Source organism: Tachyglossus aculeatus, chromosome 9 (genome assembly GCF_015852505.1).
Source record: "Tachyglossus aculeatus isolate mTacAcu1 chromosome 9, mTacAcu1.pri, whole genome shotgun sequence".
NCBI classification, from domain to species: Eukaryota; Metazoa; Chordata; class Mammalia; order Monotremata; family Tachyglossidae; genus Tachyglossus; species Tachyglossus aculeatus.
The window spans coordinates 21,383,404-21,401,663 of record NC_052074.1 but is presented as its reverse complement, the minus strand read 5'-3'; the positions used below and the strand labels follow the sequence as shown (position 1 = coordinate 21,401,663).

General features: G+C 45.1%; 2 protein-coding genes across 2 annotated transcripts in view; one reads left to right on the top strand and one right to left on the bottom strand.

The window, feature by feature from the left end:
* Positions 1-1,329: 1,329 nt before the first annotated feature.
* Positions 1,330-14,524, bottom strand: MGME1 (mitochondrial genome maintenance exonuclease 1). Its single transcript, XM_038751771.1, has 5 exons — positions 14,485-14,524; positions 7,892-8,491; positions 4,330-4,549; positions 2,235-2,367; positions 1,330-1,665 (listed from the first exon to the last, which is right to left on the bottom strand). The coding sequence occupies exons 2-5, from the start codon at positions 8,406-8,408 to the stop codon at positions 1,504-1,506; spliced, it is 1,032 nt and encodes a 343-aa protein (XP_038607699.1). The 5' UTR covers positions 8,409-8,491; positions 14,485-14,524; the 3' UTR covers positions 1,330-1,503.
* Positions 14,525-14,936: 412 nt separating this feature from the next.
* The window catches only part of SNX5 (sorting nexin 5), a 37,898-nt gene continuing 34,574 nt past the window's right edge, over positions 14,937-18,260 (top strand). The window contains exon 1 of the mRNA XM_038750852.1: positions 14,937-14,990. Within this exon, the coding sequence (XP_038606780.1) occupies positions 14,937-14,990 (54 nt within the window). The remainder of the gene's footprint in view (positions 14,991-18,260) is intronic.

The window sequence follows — 18,260 nt, the reverse complement described above, 5'->3', positions numbered from 1 at the left end:
GGGGAATTTTACCTCGAATCTAACTTCATTCCGATCAGGTACATGTTATGAAGACATCCCCGAGGCTCAGTCTGAAAGAAATGAGGTTGGGCCTAAAGGAAAGCCATGACCAACTAAGAATGGAAAAAATAAGGAAGAAATACAGCCTAGGGCACCGGCACTGAACGTCCACAGTTCCTGCCATCAAATGCATCAGTGGGTGGGGGCACTTTTTATGTAAAATTTTGCAGGATAGTACATACAGCTTTCCAGGCAGTTACACTCATGAACTTGTTTCCAGGACTGTCCAAGTAGCTAAACCAAAAAGATACAGAAACATAACGTGGGCATTATCATGATAGCAAAGGCTAATGCCTTCCACTTTCAAAGGCTGGACTAGCCTCTATTTGATACAGGTGACCCTCCAGAGGAGAATCTTCAACAACTTTAGGAACAAATTCAGTTTCATCTATGCCTGGATGGCAGGAATGATATCGCTGGAGAGAAAGGACCATCGGTGGCACCAAATTTAAAACCCAAATAGGTTGTCTCCCTGACTCTTCGCCCTTCTCCCCAGCTATTTACCGCCTATCCCAGTTAGCCACACACCCATTACCTCTCCCACGCTCAGCTACTTCTCAATACTGTCTTTGTTTTTCCCTAAAAATATTGGGCACTTTGGCTCACTGGTTCACAGCTAGACTGTGACAGAATCGATGTGTCTTTCCTTCTCCCTTAGACTATAAATTCCTCAAGAGCAGAGACAATATTCTGCACCCAGTGGGCCCCCTGACTGTGCCGCCCACGTCCTTCATCCTTATTTCGTAACAGAACGTGGCCGGCACCCATTAGTGGTCAAATAAATCGAGAGACAATGGTTCCTGTTTTCCAGAAAGACATACAGGAAAAGAAAATTCCAATCCCAGGGCTTCTCCTAGTCCCTTCACTTCCAAGGTAATTATTTTCCAAGTCCTGTGCTGCCTTTGGTACCCTCTGCTGGTTGTAGAAGAAAGTCTCAAACTTTCTCATTGGTTCAGAGCTCATCTCCAACTTCTCCGAGGATTATTGGGATGGAAATGGAGGCATTCGGGGTCAAGGATAGAATGACTCTTGCAGCAAGTCCTAGTGGTATTCTAGTTGTACCAGACACTTTGGTGAACTTTTATTCAACTGCATCAAGAACCCGCTGAAAAAAATATACAGATTCACCCCCCCCGCCCTAAAAAATTTCAGATGGACCTGAAAGATGCTCTCAGCAAATCAAATGGAAACAACTGGGGTCATCCAAACAGAAGACCCAAAAAACAAAGTCACCACAGTGTGAGAGTCACCATTATTCTGTTTGCTCTCTTCAAATCAATCTCTGTGGGAAGGGCACGAAATTCCACACATTAAAACTCACCCTCTCGTCCTGCGCTATCCGTAACCATTGCTCTTCTGGAAAGAAAGCAATTCACAATCCCCAAGTGAGATGCTTATGGCCTTCTCTCCAAACTCTTAAGCTGGAGAATGCCGCCCTGAACCCTAATCTGGTTGCTGAATACTCTGGTTCTTTTCCTTCTCTTTGAAGTCTTCTAGGCGAAGCAGCCACCTGGACCAGTACTGGGAGCAGATCTCAGAGTGCAGGAAGTGTGAGTGGGCTGGAGACCCATCTTTGTAGGCCACCACAATTAAGCCACAGTGAACCTGTGAAGAAACACAAGGAACTTTCAGATCGTTTGTTAACACATATCCCGCTCTTATTCTCCAAGCTCCAACTTCAACCCTAGGATAAGAACAGTGAGACAGTTTTGATATGAGCAAGGAGGGTCTGCGATCCACCTCTCACCCCACCAGTGATTATGAGTAGCGGAGGGGAAGAAGAGTCTCAGCATCTTTTACACACTTCCACAGTTGCCCGTGGGCCTCCCCTGATCAATTTCCAAGCTGTTGCTTGAATGAAAAGCTCCAGCACCAACTGGACCAGGTTATCTATGCATCCGTGGGCATTCAATATGCCCTTGGGAAGAAAATGATGTTGAACACTCTTAATGCCAGGTGATCTCTTGGACGGTATATGGGAAGCACAGAAAGGACAAGGAGAGAGGGGAGGAAAAAGAGCCTCTTTGTTAGGACTAGGAAGCCCAGCAGAAGTCAGACCAGATGGTAGAGAACCACACACACACATACATACACACACTCTCTCTCTCTCTCTCTCTCTACCCCCCCCCCACCCCCCAAGGTCTCAATTCCAAACAGAGGTTCAGTGTCCTGACCTGAAAACTGTAGTTGGCATCATGATTTATGGCTCCAACATAGGCTGCAACTTGCAACGGGTTGTCAAACGTGTTCTGGATAGATGGCTTTGGTTTCTCTGAAGTCTTCCAATCAATCACACACAGCTTGCCTCTACAGTAGAGCAACAAGCAAGGATTTGCAGGTACCTGTCATTAGAGGCATTTCCAAAATACGATTCTCACTGCTTTTCCTGAATTTCCCATTACACAAGGTATTAGGTCCACCTGTGGGCCACCCCCTTTCCTTGAAAGGAAGGTTGGGGCTTCTCAGTTGTGGTGCTGTTGTTTCGTGTGGTCCAACGGTCAGTGTTGCAGGTAAGGGGATGCCCAGGAATGTCTCACATCCAATAAAAATTGGTCTTACCTGGGGTCTCCCCTAGAACTTTCACCCCAAATTCTCCCTCTCCCTATCACCTTCCTTCACACACCTTTATCTTGATGGTGGGAGATAGGCAGGAGGGACAAGAAGGGGAAGACATCTCCTGCAAGAGGTCTTCTCTAAGCCCTTCTCTTTCCTCTTCTCCCACTCCCTTCTACATCACCCTGACTTGCTCCCTGTATTCATCCCCCCTCCCACTTCCATAGCACTTATATACATTATCTGTAATTTACTTATCTATACCAATGTCTGTCTCCCCCTCTAGACTATAAGCTCCTTCTGGGGACGGAATGTGCCTGCTTATTGTTAACTGTCCTCTCCCAAGTTCTTAGTACAGTGATCTGCACCCAGTAGGTGCTCAATAAATATGACAATGAATGAATGAAAGAAAAAGGGGGAATAACATAGGAAGTAGGGCCAACACCCGGCTTCCTCGTAACTCTTTTTGCTCTTCTTCACTGGAGAAAAGGAATCCGAAAGTTCTTAGAAATGCAGAGGTCTGGAATAGAACTCCTCAGGAGGGGGACTCCTGAGAATCGAGTTTCCTTACTGCAGCTGGGCCACAAGGATCGGCGAGACCCCCCAGCTCATTTTCCCTTCCCTAGGTCAATCTCTCACTCGCCACGAGAGCAATACACCTCTTGGTGCTTAGGATATATGTATATATGTTTGTACATATTTATTACTCTATTTATTTTACTCGTACATATCTATTCTATTTATTTTATTTTGTTAATATGTTTGGTTTTGTTCTCTGTCTCCCCCTTCTAGACTGTGAGCCCACTGTTGGGTAGGGACTGTCTCTATATGTTGCCAACTTGTACTTCCCAAGCGCTTAGTACAGTGCTCTGCACACAGTAAGCGTTCAATAAATACGATTGATTGATTGATTGAGGAGCGAGAGAACTGACAACAGCAAGGGTCGGGGTCCCTGTACACTGCCTTCCCAGACTGAGCCCCTTCCTTCCTCTCCCCCTCGTCTCCCGCTCCACGCCCCCATCTTACCTCCTTCCCTTCCCCATAGCACCTGTATATATGTATATATGTTTGTACATATTTATTACTCTATTTATTTATTTTACTTGTACGTATCTATTCTATTTATTTTCTTTTGTTAGTATGCTTGGTTTTGTTCTCTGTCTCCCCCTTTTAGACTGTGAGCCCGCTGTTGGGTAGGGACTGTCTCTATTTGTTGCCAACTTGTACTTCCCAAGCGCTTAGTACAGTGCTCTGCACACAGTAAGCGCTCAATAAATACGATTGATTGATTGATTGATCGATTGCCTACACAGAGATGTGTTGCTGAAAGAGGACTCCTTGAAAGGGGAGCTCCTCAGATGCCCCTGTATCCCATGGAGGGGGCAAGGGGGAGGGATACAGGGAGCCCAACTACCAGACGCTCATCTCCTTCAACTCCGGCTCCTCCAACACCCCCAAGCCAGGATATTGGAGACCCCCCGCCACCCCCGCCACGGTTTTCCCTCTGCAGCGTCAGTGGGAAGGGGGGTGGCTCTGAACACGTCCCTGCTCCCACCTTGAAGTGTCTGAAGTCTCAGCCGCCCGGCAGGCACGGGAAGTACAGGGAAAAGTGGTGGGACCGTGAGAGAGGAGAGAATGCATTTTGGGGATGGGTCTGTCTACTGCTTCTTGGTCCTCCCGCCACCAAACCCACCCGCCCCCTCAACCAGCCCGTACCGATACTCAGCTACGCAGTCCACCAGCCCCTGGTACTTCAGGATCTCATGCTGAACTGCGCTTTCCAGGGCTCTGACTCCAGTGACGTCCGCCAGGATGGGCCGCACGCTTCTTAAGTAGCCAGAATCAACGGCATCCTTGTCGTCCTCCTCCTGCGCGGACCCGGATGAAAGTACCGCTTCAATGGCTGTGTGGAAGAGCTTTCCTTGCAAAAATACATCTGAGAGAATGGGAAGAATAAAAAAAATTACATACCAAACTTTATGGCTTAGAGCAACACACGCGTATTATTGGAAAGAACTCATTTCCTCTCTGTAAACTCCTGGAGACCACCAATTTCATTACTTGTGTTGAATTTGGGCAGTGAATTCATAGCATTTCCACAGTAAAGTCCCATTAAAACAAGAGATTGTTTAAATAATAATAATAATAATAATAATGTTGGTATTTGTTAAGCGCTTACTATGTGCAAAGCACTGTTCTAAGCGCTGGGGGGAACACAAGGAGATGAGGTTGTCCCATGTGGGGCTCACAGTATTAATCCCCATTTTACAGATGAGGGAATTCAGGCACAGAGAAGTAAAGTCACCATGAAAGTTTTTAACACAGAATACCTAATAAAATGGATTTGATCAACGTAACGGTCATGCTTTAATACAAGGCGAGATAAAAATCTTGAAGTATTTAAAACTTACTGAAAAAAGGCTTTCCACAGAAGCTGTTAGGGGACACTACTTCTAAGTCTCAAACACCTAACTCAGGTCTCCATGGTATAAAAGCTGTCAGGCTACCCCTCCTGAACTCAACTGAACTCAAACCTGATCCTCCCAAGTTACCAAGATTGGAGAGAGAGCCTGAGCACACCACCCCTCCAACCCTTTCCAGCATTTATCTCCAATCCGGTCTGAAGCGGTTAGAGAAAAAATAAAAAATCCACAACACGGGAAAGAAGCCAATAATAAAACCCCACCTACCCGTGCGCCCCTAGTTCCTCCTTAAAATGGACAGTCTGAGTTCTGCTGAAGCAGGGCTCAGGAGAGGGACTGGATTTTTTTTAAGGAAGTTTATTCAGTATTTTATTTCGCCCTGCCTGTCGCCCTTTTTGAAAATCGTTTTGTGAACTAAAACGACACTACGGAGAGGTTATCTGCAGGAACTGTGGAATTTGGTCTTGAGGTAATCCATTTGTTCCAGCAGTGTGTAACAACAGAAACGTTTGAGAGCAAGTTGCTACCATTATGGTTTTCACATTTTTTTTACCCCAGCATCCTAAAAGCCCTGGTGACATTCCCTCTCTCCCCAAATTCTCCTGGGCCCCATGCTTGAGGCAGGTCTTCTTTTCTCCCTTACTCCCTTCAACTGCTTTCCCTCTTCCCTCCTCCTCCCCTTAAGTGGCGAGTGGTCAGGATAGGCTGGTCCCAGGTGGCCCCCGGCCGCTCTTATACATATCTATTCTATTTATTTTATTTTGTTGGTATGTTTGGTTTTGTTCTCTGTCTCCCCCTTCTAGACCGTGAGCCCGCTGTTGGGTAGGGACTGTCTCTATGTGTTGCCGACTTGTACTTCCCAAGAGCTTACTACAGTGCTCTGCACACAGTAAGCGCTCAATAAATACGATTGATTGATTGATTGCAGGAGAGGGATACTTGGGCCGGCCCCTGCTTTGGCTTTGGTGAGGGGGCTTTCATTCATTCATTCAATCAATCGTATTTACTGAGTGCTTACTGTGTGCAGAGCACTGTACCTAAGCACTTGGAAAGTACAATTCAGCAATAAAGAGAGAGAATCCCTGCCCACACCGGGCTTACAGTCTAGAATTGGGGGAGACAGACACCAGGGATCAATATAAGCCTGCCCTTATCAGAGCAGATGGAGCAAAACGGGGGAAGATAGAGGACACAACGTAGTAATAATAATGAATGTGGCATGCAGTGCTCTGCATGTAGTGCTCAATAAATACCACTGATTGATGTGTTAAGCACCGACTGTGTCCCACTCACTGCACTAATCCCCGAGGTTGACAGAGTATAAGCGTGGCTCAGTGGAAAGAGCCCGGCCTTTGGAGTCAGAGTTCATGGGTTCGAATTCCGGCTCCGCCAATTGTCAGCTGTGTGACTTTGGGCAAGTCACTTCACTTCTCTGGGCCTCAGTTACCTCAACTGTAAAATGTGGATTAAGATTGTGAGCCCCCCGTGGGACAACCTGATCACCTTGTAACCTCCCCAGCGCTTAGAACAGTGCTTTGCACATAGTAAGCGCTTAATAAATGCCATTATTGGAGGCCTTCCCAGACTGAGCCCCTTCCTTCCTCTCCCCCCTCGTCCCCCTCTCCCCATCTTACCTCCTTCCCTTCCCCACAGCACCTGTATATATGTTTGTACATATTTATTACTCTATTTACTTTACTTGTACATATCTATTCTATTTATTTTACTTTGTTAGTATGTTTGGTTTTGTTCTCTGCCTCCCCCTTTTAGACTGTGAGCCCACTGTTGGGTAGGGACTGTCTCTATATGTTGCCAATTTGTACTTCCCAAGTGCTTAGTACAGTGTTCTGCACATAGTAAGCGCTCAATAAATACGATTGATGATTGATGATTATTATTATAAGCAGGTTGGACACGGTCCCTGTCCCACACTGAGATCTCAGTCTAAGCGGGAAGGAAATGGGGTATTTTATCTCCAATTTACAAATGAGGTAACTGAGGCACTTGAGTGACTTGCCCAAGGTCACACTGCAGGCAAGGGGCAGAGTAGGAATTAGAAACCAGGTCCGTGCCCTTTTAATTAGGCCTCACTACTTCTCTAGGAAAGGGTGCCATGAAGTGGATGCTTTTCCGAAGACAGCCCAGCCACGCCTCACTCCCAAGTCCTTCTCCTACTCTGGAATTCCCAGCCAAGTTCTCAGCTGATTATAACGCACCATTCTGCAGTTTATACATTAAAACAATACGCGTTCAAACCCACGCAGTCAGAGGTAAAAAAACATAAGAAAACAAAATTCCACTAGGCAATGCATCAGTAAACTCTACATCCCACAGAGCAAAGCAACAAGTAAATAGGAAGAGGTGTGGTCTAGTGGAAACACCACAGGCCTTGGAACAACACGCGTTCAAACCCACGCAGTCAGAGGTAAAAAACATAACAAAACAAAATTCCACTAGGCAATGCATCAGTAAACTCTACATCCCAGAGAGCAAAGCAACAAGTAAATAAGTACATATCCCTTTTACACTGTGAGCCCACTGTTGGGTAGGGACTGTCTCTATGTGTTGCCAATTTGTATTTCCCAAGCGCTTAGTACAGTGCTCTGTACATAGTAAGCGCTCAATAAATATGATTGATGATGAGGAAGAGGTGTGGTCGAGTGGAAACAGCACAGGCCTTGGGTTCTAATCCCAGCTCTGCCAATAAGCAGGTAGTAAATCACAGATATTTACTGAGCGTTTACTATGTGCACAGCGCTGCAGTAAGCGCTTGGGAGAATACAATCCAACCATTAGCAGACCTGTTCCCTGAATTCTATTTTAAAAAAGAAGATCATTAGAGAGGGGGAGATTACTTTTAGTGTATTCCGCAAAGCCATCTTCTCCCAGTTCCAGGATCATTCTCCGCTTCCACCTCTCCAAGTAGAAGGCTTGTTCTGGCGGCATGGTCTGCTGCAGGACCCGGGTCACGCTGGGAATCTTACTCTTCTGTAAGGGAATTTTCAAAGGTAGCGAGGAGTCCTGAAGCGGGATGGGCGAAGCTTCCCTTTCAGGATCAACAAGAGGGATCCAGTTGCGCGGCACCCTTGGTTCCGAGTCCTGCTCTGGGGGCTTACGCCTGCTCACGGGTCCATAGAGCAAATGGTCTTCTTGGAATAGTGTTTCTGGCGTTCTGGATCTTACTTTAGCAGAGATAACCGAATTAATTAAGTTGGAATACTTCTCTTGGTCCACTTCTTCGTAAGGGCTCCCTTTCTTCTTCTTCCTGTTGCAAGAGCGACTTGAGGAAGAGAAGCCTACCCGGGGGACCAGCTCGGATAACATCCCTTTTGATCTTCTGCATTTCCTGAAGATGCTTTGCAGTGACTGCATTCTCAGATCCCGAATTTGGAATCTGGGTTATTTGGCCTCAAGTTCCTCCTCACGTTTTTGAACCTTCACACTTTTTGGTGCTCCTAGGCGGGGAGAAAGGCCATGGTTAACGATGAGTATTCAGACACCCAGACTGAGGCACGGAGACATGAATGGCACAGTAGAACAGTCTTCAGGGAACCCAAGTTCTAGATTATTAATCCCGGGCTTTCTGCGTTGAAGGACGTTATCAATCATATTTATTGAGCGCTTACTGTGTGCAAAGCACTGAACTAAGCGCTTATTATAATGATAGCACTTATTAAGCGCTTACTGTGTGCAAAGCACTGTTCTAAGCGCCGGTGTTCCTTTTCTCTTCTGGCAGAAAGCACCTGTAATTGTTTGATTTAAAGTTGGACAGCTAGCAGTTGATCGATGGTATTTACTGAACGCTTACTGTATGCGGAGCACTGGACTACGTGCTTGGGAGAGAACAATATACTCGGGAGAGTACATATGCTCCCTGCCCATGCGGAGCTTACACTCTAGAGGGGAAGACAGACAATATAAATTACAGACATGTGCTATCAAGTGCTGTGAGGCTGAGGGTGCAGTAAATAAAGGAAACAAATCCAAGGGCAAGAACAATGCAGAAGGGATTCCCATTCATATTTATTTTATTTTGTTTTATTTTATTTATTTATTTTATTCTAGTTTATTTCCTTGGCCGGTCCCTTATTAGTAGTAGTACGTGCCGTCGAGTCGTTTCCCGTTCATATTTATTTTATTTTGCTTTATTTATTTTATTTATTCATTTATTTTATTCTATTTATTTTGTTTTATTTAATTTATTTATTTATTTTATTCTATTTTATTTCCTTGGCCGGCCCCTTAGTAGTAGTAGTACGTGCCGTCGAGTCGTTTCCCGTTCATATTTATTTTATTTTGCTTCATTTATTCTATTTATTCATTTATTTTATTCTATCTATTTTATTTTGTTTTCTTTAATTCATTCATTCATTTGATTCTATTTCATTTTCCTCGGCCGGCCCCTTATTAGCAGTAGCGCGTGCCATCGGGTCGTTTCCTGTTCATATTTATTTTATTTTGCTTTATTTATTTTATTTATTCATTTATTTTATTTTGTTTTATTTAATTCATTCATTTATTTTATTCTATTTCATTTTCCTCGGCTGGCCCCTTATTAGCAGTAGCGTGTGCCGTCGGGTCGTTTCCCGTTCATATTTATTTTATTTTGCTTTATTTATTTAACTTATTCATTTATTTTATTCTGTTTTATTTTGTTTTCTTTAATTCATTCATTCATTTATTCGATTCTATTTCATTTTCCTCGGCCGGCCCCTTATTGGCAGTAGCGCGTGCCGTCGGGTTGTTTCCCGTTCATATTTATTTTATTTTGCTTTATTTATTCTATTTATTCATTTATTTTATTCTATTTATTTTATTTTGTTTTATTTAATTCATTCATTTATTTTATTCTATTTCATTTTCCTCGGCCGGCCCCTTATTGGCAGTAGCGCGTGCCGTCGGGTCGTTTCCCGTTCATATTTATTTTATTTTGCTTTATTTCTTTTATTTATTCATTTATTTTATTTTGTTTTATTTAATTCATCCATTTATTTTATTTTCCTCGGCCGGCCCCTTATTGGCAGTAGCGCGTGCCGTCGGGTCGTTTCCCGCTCATATTTATTTTATTTTGTGTTATTTAACTCATTCATTCATTTATTTGATTCTATTTCATTTTCCTCGGCCGGCCCCTTATCGGCAGTAGCGCGTGCCGTCGGGTCGTTTCCCATTCCCATTTATTTTATTTTGTTTCGTTTTATTTATTTTATTCTTTTTATTTTATTTTGTTACCATGTTTTGTTCTCTGTCTCCCCCCTCTAGACCGCGAGCCCACGGTCGGGTAGGGACCGTCTCTGGATGTTGCCAACTTGGACTTCCCAAGCGCTCTGCACACAGTAAGCGCTCGATAAATACGACTGATTGATTGATTATTGATCCATTTACACTCATCTGCCTCCCCCCCAACACACCCACTTTTTTTTAATGGTATTTGTTAAGTGTTTACTGTGCGCCAGGCACTGTAGTAAGATCTGGGCAAGGTACAAGTTGATCAGGTTGGAAACGGTCCTTTGTTCAACATGGGGCTTAAAGTCTTCATCCCCGTTGTACAAATGAGGAAACAGGCACAGAGAAGTTATCGCTTTTCCTTAGTGGTGGTGGCGGAATTAAGTCTTTCCCAGTTCTCAAACACCCTTCGGACGCAGGATAAATTCTGGGCTAAAAAAGTTAATAAAGAAAAGCCGGGCAGCGTTTGCAATCACTGGGGCTCCGAACCCGCCTGTCCGTAGAGGGAAACAAGGCCGAATGGACAAAGTCCAAAAGGGCGGTTCACCGTGGACCTGCTGTTGGGTAGGGACCGTCTCTATGTGTTGCCGACTTGGACTTCCCAAGCGCTTAGTACAGTGCTCTGCACACAGTAAGCGCTCAATAAATACGATTGATTGACATCTATTCTATTTATTCTATTTGGTCAGTATGTTCGGTTCTGTTCTCCGTCTCCCCCTTCTAGACTGTGAGCCCGCTGTTGGGTAGGGACTGTCTCTATGTGTTGCCGGCTTGTACCTCCCAAGCGCACTGCACACAGTAAGTGCTCAATAAATTAGATCGATTGATTGATATCTATTCTATTTATTTTATCTGGTCAGTATGTTTGGTTTTGTTCTCTGTCTCCCCCTTCTAGACTGTGAGCCCGCTGTTGGGTAGTGACTGTCTCTATATGTTGCCAATTTGTACTTCCCAAGCGCTTAGTACAGTGCTCTGCACACAGTAAGCGCTCAATAAATACGATTGATGATGATGATGATGATGGTAAATACGATGATTGATTGATATCTATTCTATTTATTCTATTTGGTCAGTATGTTCTGTTCTGTTCTCTGTCTCCCCCTTCTAGGCTGTGAGCCCGCTGTTGGGTAGGGACTGTCTCTATGTGTTGCCGACTTGTACTTCCCAAACGCTTAGTACAGTGCTCTGCACACAGTAAGCGCTCAATAAATACGATTGATTGATTGATTGATATCTATTCTATTTATTTTATTTGGTCAGTATGTTTGGTTTTGTTCTCTGTCTCCCCCTTCTAGACTGTGAGCCCGCTGTTGGGTAGGGACCGTCTCTATGTGTTGCCGACTTGTACTTCCCAAGCGCTTAGTACAGTGCTCTGCACACAGTAAGCGCTCAGTAAATACGATTGATTGATTGATAGCTATTCTATTTATTCTATTTGGTCAGTATGTTTGGTTCTGTTCTCTATTTATTTGGTCAGTATGTTCTGTTCTGTTCTCTGTCTCCCCCTTCTAGGCTGTGAGCCCGCTGCTGGGTAGGGACTGTCTCTATGTGTTGCCGACTTGGACTTCCCAAGCGCTTAGTACAGTGCTCTGCACACAGTAAGCGCTCAATAAATACGCTTGATTGATTGATTGATATCTATTCTATTTATTCTATTTGGTCAGTATGTTCGGTTTTGTTCTCTGTCTCCCCCTTCTAGGCTGTGAGCCCACTGTTGGGTAGGGACTGTCTCTATGTGTTGCCGACTTGTACTTCCCAAGCGCTCAGTACAGTGCTCTGCACACAGTAGGTGCTCAATAAATACGATTGATTGATTGATATCTATTCTATTTATTTTATTTGGTCAGTATGTTTGGTTTTGTTCTCTGTCTCCCCCTTCTAGACTGTGAGCCCGCTGTTGGGTAGGGACTGTCTCTATGTGTTGCCGATTTGTACTTCCCAAGCGCTTAGTACAGTGCTCTGCACACGGTAGGTGCTCAATAAATACGATTGATTGATATCTATTATATTTATTTTATTTGGTCAGTATGTTTGGTTCTGTTCTCTGTCTCCCCCTTCTAGACTGTGAGCCCGCTGTTGGGTAGGGACTGTCTCTATGTGTTGCTGACTTGTACTTCCCAAGCGCTTAGTACAGTGCTCTGCACACAGTAAGCGCTCAATAAATACGATTGATGATGATGACTGTCTCTATGTGTTGCCGACTTGTACTTCCCAAGCACTTAGTACAGTGCTCTGCACACACTAGGTGCTCAATAAATACGATTGATCGATTGATTGATATCTATTCTATTTATTTTATTTGATCAGTATGTTTGGTTTTGTTCTCTGTCTCCCCCTTCTAGACTGTGAGCCCGCTGTTGGGTAGGGACTGTCTCTATGAGTTGCCGACTTGTACTTCCCAAGCGCTTAGTACAGTGCTCTGCACACAGTAAGCGCTCAATAAATACGATTGATTGACCTGAACTCCAGTCCTGGCAGTGAACACGAGAAGCCAAGGTTGGCTGGATCATCATCATCATCATCATCATCATCAATCGTATTTATTGAGCGCTTACTATGTGCACAGCACTGTACTAAGCGCTTGGGAAGTACAAATTGGCAACATAGAGACAGTCCCTACCCAACAGTGGGCTCACAGTCTAGAAGCCTTTGGACAGTGATTTACACCGCCCAAATCGGGCTGTTCTACTGCCAATTCAGAGGAACCCCAGTCACCAAGGAGGAGGCTTAGTGTACCTGGTGGGGCTAAATAATAATAATGATGGTATTTGTTAAGCGCTTCCTATGTGCAAAGCACTGTTCTAAGCGCTTTGATTTTGTTAGTATGTTTGGTTTTGTTGTCTGTCTCCCCCTTCTAGACTGTGAGCCCACTGTTGGGTAGGGACTGTCTCTATATGTTGCCAACTTGCACTTCCCAAGCGCTTAGTACAGTGCTCTGCACATAGTAAGTGCTCAATAAATACGATTGATGATTGACGATGATGATTTATTGAGCCCTTACTGTGTGCAGAGCACAAGAAGCGTGGCTCAGTGGAGAAGAGCCCGGGCTTTGGAGTCAGAGGTCATGGGTTCAAATCCCGGCTCCGCCAAATGTCAGCTGTGTGACTTTGGGCGAGTCACTTCACTGGGCCTCAGTTCCCTCATCTGCAAAATGGGGATAAGACTGTGAACTCCCTGTGGGACAACCTGATCACTCTGTAACCTCCCCAGCGCTTAGAACAGTGCTTTGCACAAAGTAAGCGCTTACTAAATGCCATTATTATTATTATATGAAAAGCAGCGTGGCTCAGTGGAAAGAGCCCGGGGTTTGGAGTCAGAGGTCATGGGTTCGAATCCCGGCTCCGCCAAATGTCAGCTGTGTGACTTTGGGCGAGTCACTTCACTTCTCTGAGCCTCAGTTCCCTCATCTGTAAAATGGGGATAAGACTGGGAGCCCCCTGTGGGGACAACCTGATCACTCTGTAACCTCCCCAGTGCTTAGAACAGTGCTTTGCACATAGTAAGCACTTAATAAATGCCATTATTATTATTATATGAGAAGCAGCGTGGCTCAGTGGAAAGAGCACGGGCTTTGGAGTCAGAGGTCATGGGTTCGAATCCCGGCTCCGCCAAATCATCATCATCATCATCAATCGTATTTATTGAGCGCTTACTATGTGCAGAGCACTGTACTAAGCGCTTGGGAAGTACAAATTGGCAACATCTAGAGACAGTCCCTACCCAACAGTGGGCTCACAGTCTAAAAGGGGGAGACAGAGAACAAAACCAAACATACTAACAAAATAAAATAAACAGAATAGATATGTATAAATAAAAAAATAGAGTAAAAAAAATATGTACAAACATATATACATATATACAGCCAAATGTCAGCTGCGTGACTTTGGGCGAGTCACTTCACTTCTCTGAGCCTCAGTTCCCTCATCTGTAAAATGGGGATTAAGTCTGTGAGCCCCACGTGGGACAACCTGATCACTTTGTAACCCCCCAAGCGCTTAGAACAGTGCTTTGCACGTAGTAAGCGCTTAATAAATGCCATTATTATTATTATTATTACTAAGCGCTTGGGAAGTCCAAGTTGGCAACACATAGAGACGGTCCCTCCCCAACAACGGGCTCACGGCCTGCGCTTAGAACAGTGCTTTGCACAGAGTAATTGCTTAAGAAATGCCATTATTATTATTATTATCATTATTATTATTATTATCATTATTATTATTATTACCTTGCCAGGATACTCCTTGTCCCACATGGCTCCGGCTCGCCGGCCCCGCCCCTCGCGCTAAAAAGGGCGCGCGGCCGGAGTCACGTGACCTGCTGGGCGTGCCTCCCCCCGCCATCTTTGTTTCGGGCGGAAGCGTGCCTCCAGCCCACCTCCCGCCTCGACCCCAGGTCTTTTCTCCCATCCCTTCGGCGCCTCGTGAGGGTTTGTCGACCCTCCCTCGCCGTATCCGGGGCCGTCCGGCGAAGGGGCTCGGGGATCCGGTCCGCCGCCCGACCCCAACATGGCCGCCCCGCCTTCAGGGGGGAGCCCCTCTAGGCCGGGCTCCCGCGCGTCTCGGTGGTGGGGCCCGGGGCGCGCCGGGCCGGGGGCGGACCGGCGGAGGGGCGGGGGCTCTTAGCGGGGGCGGAGCGCACCGCGCAGCACCGCGCTCTGCACCGCGTCCCGGCTGCGCGATGGCCTCCGTGCCCAACCTGCTGCAGGCGGAGGGGGAGCATGAGCGGGGCAAGGTGGGTGGTGCCCCCCCATAACGACGCTCCTGTATATATGTTTGTACATATTTGTTACTTTTTTATTTATTTATGTATTTATTTATTTACGTTACTTGTCCATATCTATTCTATTCATTTTATTTTGTTAGTCCGTTTGGTTTTGTTGTTTGTACATATTTGTTTATTTATTTACTTTACTTGTACATATCTATTCTATTCATTTTATTTTGTTAGTCCGTTTGGTTTTGTTGTTTGTACATATTTGTTACTTTATTATTTATTTATTTATTTACTTGTCCATATCTATTCTATTCATTTTATTTTGTTAGTCCGTTTGGTTTTGTTGTTTGTACATATTTGTTACTTTATTTATTTACTTGTACATATCTATTCTATTCGTTTTATTTTGTTAGTCCGTTTGGTTTTGTTGTTTGTGCATATTTGTTACTTTATATTTATTTCTTTACTTGTACATATCTATTCTATTCATTTTATTTTGCTAGTCCGTTTGGTTTTGTTGTTTGTACATATTTGTTACTTTATTTATTTATTTATTTATTTATTTTACTTGTACATATCTATTCTGTTCATTTTATTTTGTTAGTCCGTTTGGTTTTGTTGTTTGTACATATTTGTTACTTTATTTATTCATTTATTTATTCATTTATTTATTTTACTTGTACATATCTATTCTATTCATTTTATTTTGCTAGTCCGTTTGGTTTTGTTGTTTGTACATATTTGCTACTTTATTTATTTATTTATTTATTTATTTTACTTGTACATATCTATTCTATTCATTTTATTTTGTTAGTCCGTTTGGTTTTGTTGTTTGTACATATTTGTTACTTTATTTATTCATTTATTTATTCATTTATTTATTTTACTTGTACATATCTATTCTATTCATTTTATTTTGTTAGTCCGTTTGGTTTTGTTGTTTGTACATATTTGTCACTTTATTATTTATTTATTTATTTATTTACTTGTACATATCTATTCTATTTTATTTTGTTAGTCCGTTTGGTTTTGTTGTTTGTACATATTTGTTACTTCATTTATTTATTTATTTATTTACTTGTACATATCTATTCTATTCATTTTATTTTGCTAGTCCGTTTGGTTTTGTTGTTTGTGCATCTTTGTTACTTTATTTATTTATTTATTTATTTTACTTGTCCATATCTATTCTGTTCATTTTATTTTGTTAGTCTGGTTTTGTTGTTTGTACATCTTTGTTACTTTATTTATTTATTTATTTATTTTACTTGTCCATAGCTATTCTGTTGATTTTATTTTGTCAGTCTGTTTGGTTTTGTTCCCTGTCTCCCCCCCACTTTTAGACTGTGAGCCCGCTGCGGGGTAGGGACCGTCCCTAGATGTTGCCAACTTGGACCTCCCAAGCGCCCAGTCCAGTGCCGCGCACACAGTGAGCGCTCGGTAGATACGATTGCTGCTGCTGCTGATGGTGATGCTGACGGCCTTGGTGCCGGTGGAGCTGCCTGCCGAGCGCCGTGCTGAGCGGCGCGGGGGAGAGCGGGCCGTGGGGTGCCCGCCCCCCGGTTTCCAGAGGAGGGGACGGAGGCCCAGAGCGGTGAATTGGCTTGCCCGAGGTCACCCAGCAGGCCAGGGGCGGAGCCGGGGTTAGGTGCCACGCTTGACCCCCCCACGGTCCCCACCCCCCAGTGCTCCATGTCTTCCCCCCCCCCAGTGCCCCATGTCTTCCCCCCTCCATTGCCCCATGTCTTCCCCCCTCCAGTGCCCCATGTCTTCCCCCCTCCAGTGCCCCATGTCTTCCCCCTCCAGTGCTCCATATCTTCCCCCCATTGCACCATGTCTTTCCCCCATTGCTCCATGTCTTCTCCTCCATTGCTCCATGTCTTCCCCTCCGTTGCTCCATGTCTTCCCCACCGTTGCTCCCTGTCTTCCCCCCACCATTGCTCCCTGTCTTCCCCCCACCATTGCTCCCTGTCCTCCCCCCTCCAGTGCTCCATGACTTCCCCCCTCCAGTGTTCCATGACTTCCCCCTCCAGTGCCCATGACTTCCCCCCTCCAGTGCTCCATGTCTTCCCCCCTCCAGTGCTCCATGTCTTCCCCCCTCCAGTGCTCCATGTCTTCCCCCCTCCAGTGCTCCATGTCTTCCCCCCTCCAGTGCCCCATGTCTTCCCCCCTCTATTGCTCCATGTCTCCCCCCATTGCTCCATGTCTTCCCCCTCTATTGCTCCATGTCTCCCCCCCATTGCTCCATGTCTTCCCCCCTCTATTGCTCCATGTCTTCCCCCCTCTATTGCTCCATGTCTTCCCCCCCTCATTGCTCCATGTCTTCCCCCCCCATTGCTCCATGTCTCCCCCCCCCCCATTGCTCCATGTCTTCCCCCCCTCTATTGCTCCATGTCTTCCGAGAAGTTAAATGACTTGCCCAAAGTCACACAGCTGACAAGTGGCGGAGCCGGGATTTGAACCCACGACCTGTGACTCCAAAGCTCAGGCTCTTTCCACTGAGCCACACTGCTTCTCTGTGTCTTCCCCCCTCCAGTGCTCCATGTCATCCCCCCTCCAGTGCTCCATGTCTTCCCCCCCTCCAGTGCTCCTTGTCTTCCCCCCCTCCAGTGCTCCTTGTCTCCCCCCGTGCTCCATGTCTTCCCCCCTCCAGTGCTCCATGTCTTCCCCCCCTCCAGTGCTCCCTGCCCCCCATCCCCCAACTCTTTGATCTCTCTGTGGCATCCTTTCTTCCTCCTTTTCCGGCTGAAGGGAACAAGTCCCGACTCTCAGTAGCTCTTATAAAAATAATAATAATAACAATTCTCCCCTTCTCAACTCTGCACCTCCTTCTCTCCTCGTCCTCATTGTCAGCCAAGGCAGTCTACAGTGCATTGCCCGACAGTGGGCTCTAAGGCCAAAAGCCTGCTGTAAAAATAGGCATACATGTATATAATAATAATAATGCTATTTCTTAAGCACGTACTATGTGCCAGGCACTGTACCAAGCACTAGGGTGGATACAAGCAGATTGGGTTGGACACAGTCCCTGTCCCATGTGAGGCTCACAGTCTCAATCCCCATTTTACAGATGAGGTCACTGAGGCCCAGAGAAGTGAAGTGACTTGCCCAAGGTCATCCAGCAGACAAGTGTCACAGAACCGGAATTAGAACAGTGCTTTGTACATAGTAAGTGCTTAACAAATGCCATTATAATAATAATAATAATAATAATAATAATAATTATTATTATTATTATAACACTCGACCTTCTGTCTCACAGACCCGTGCCCTAGCCACTGTGCCATG

What these genes read in the sequence shown, in the direction of transcription:
- MGME1 (XM_038751771.1), bottom strand. Translation starts at nt 8,408, where the DNA reads ATGCAGTCACTGCAAAGCATCTTCAGGAAATGCAGAAGATCAAAAGGG. An exon ending in CTTTGCGGAATACACTAAAA is followed by an intron (nt 4,550 to 7,891) that starts GTAATCTCCCCC and finishes CCATTCTCTCAG; the next exon opens with ATGTATTTTTGCAAGGAAAG. An exon ending in ATGCCAACTACAGTTTTCAG is followed by an intron (nt 1,666 to 2,234) that starts GTCAGGACACTG and finishes GTTTCTTCACAG; the next exon opens with GTTCACTGTGGCTTAATTGT.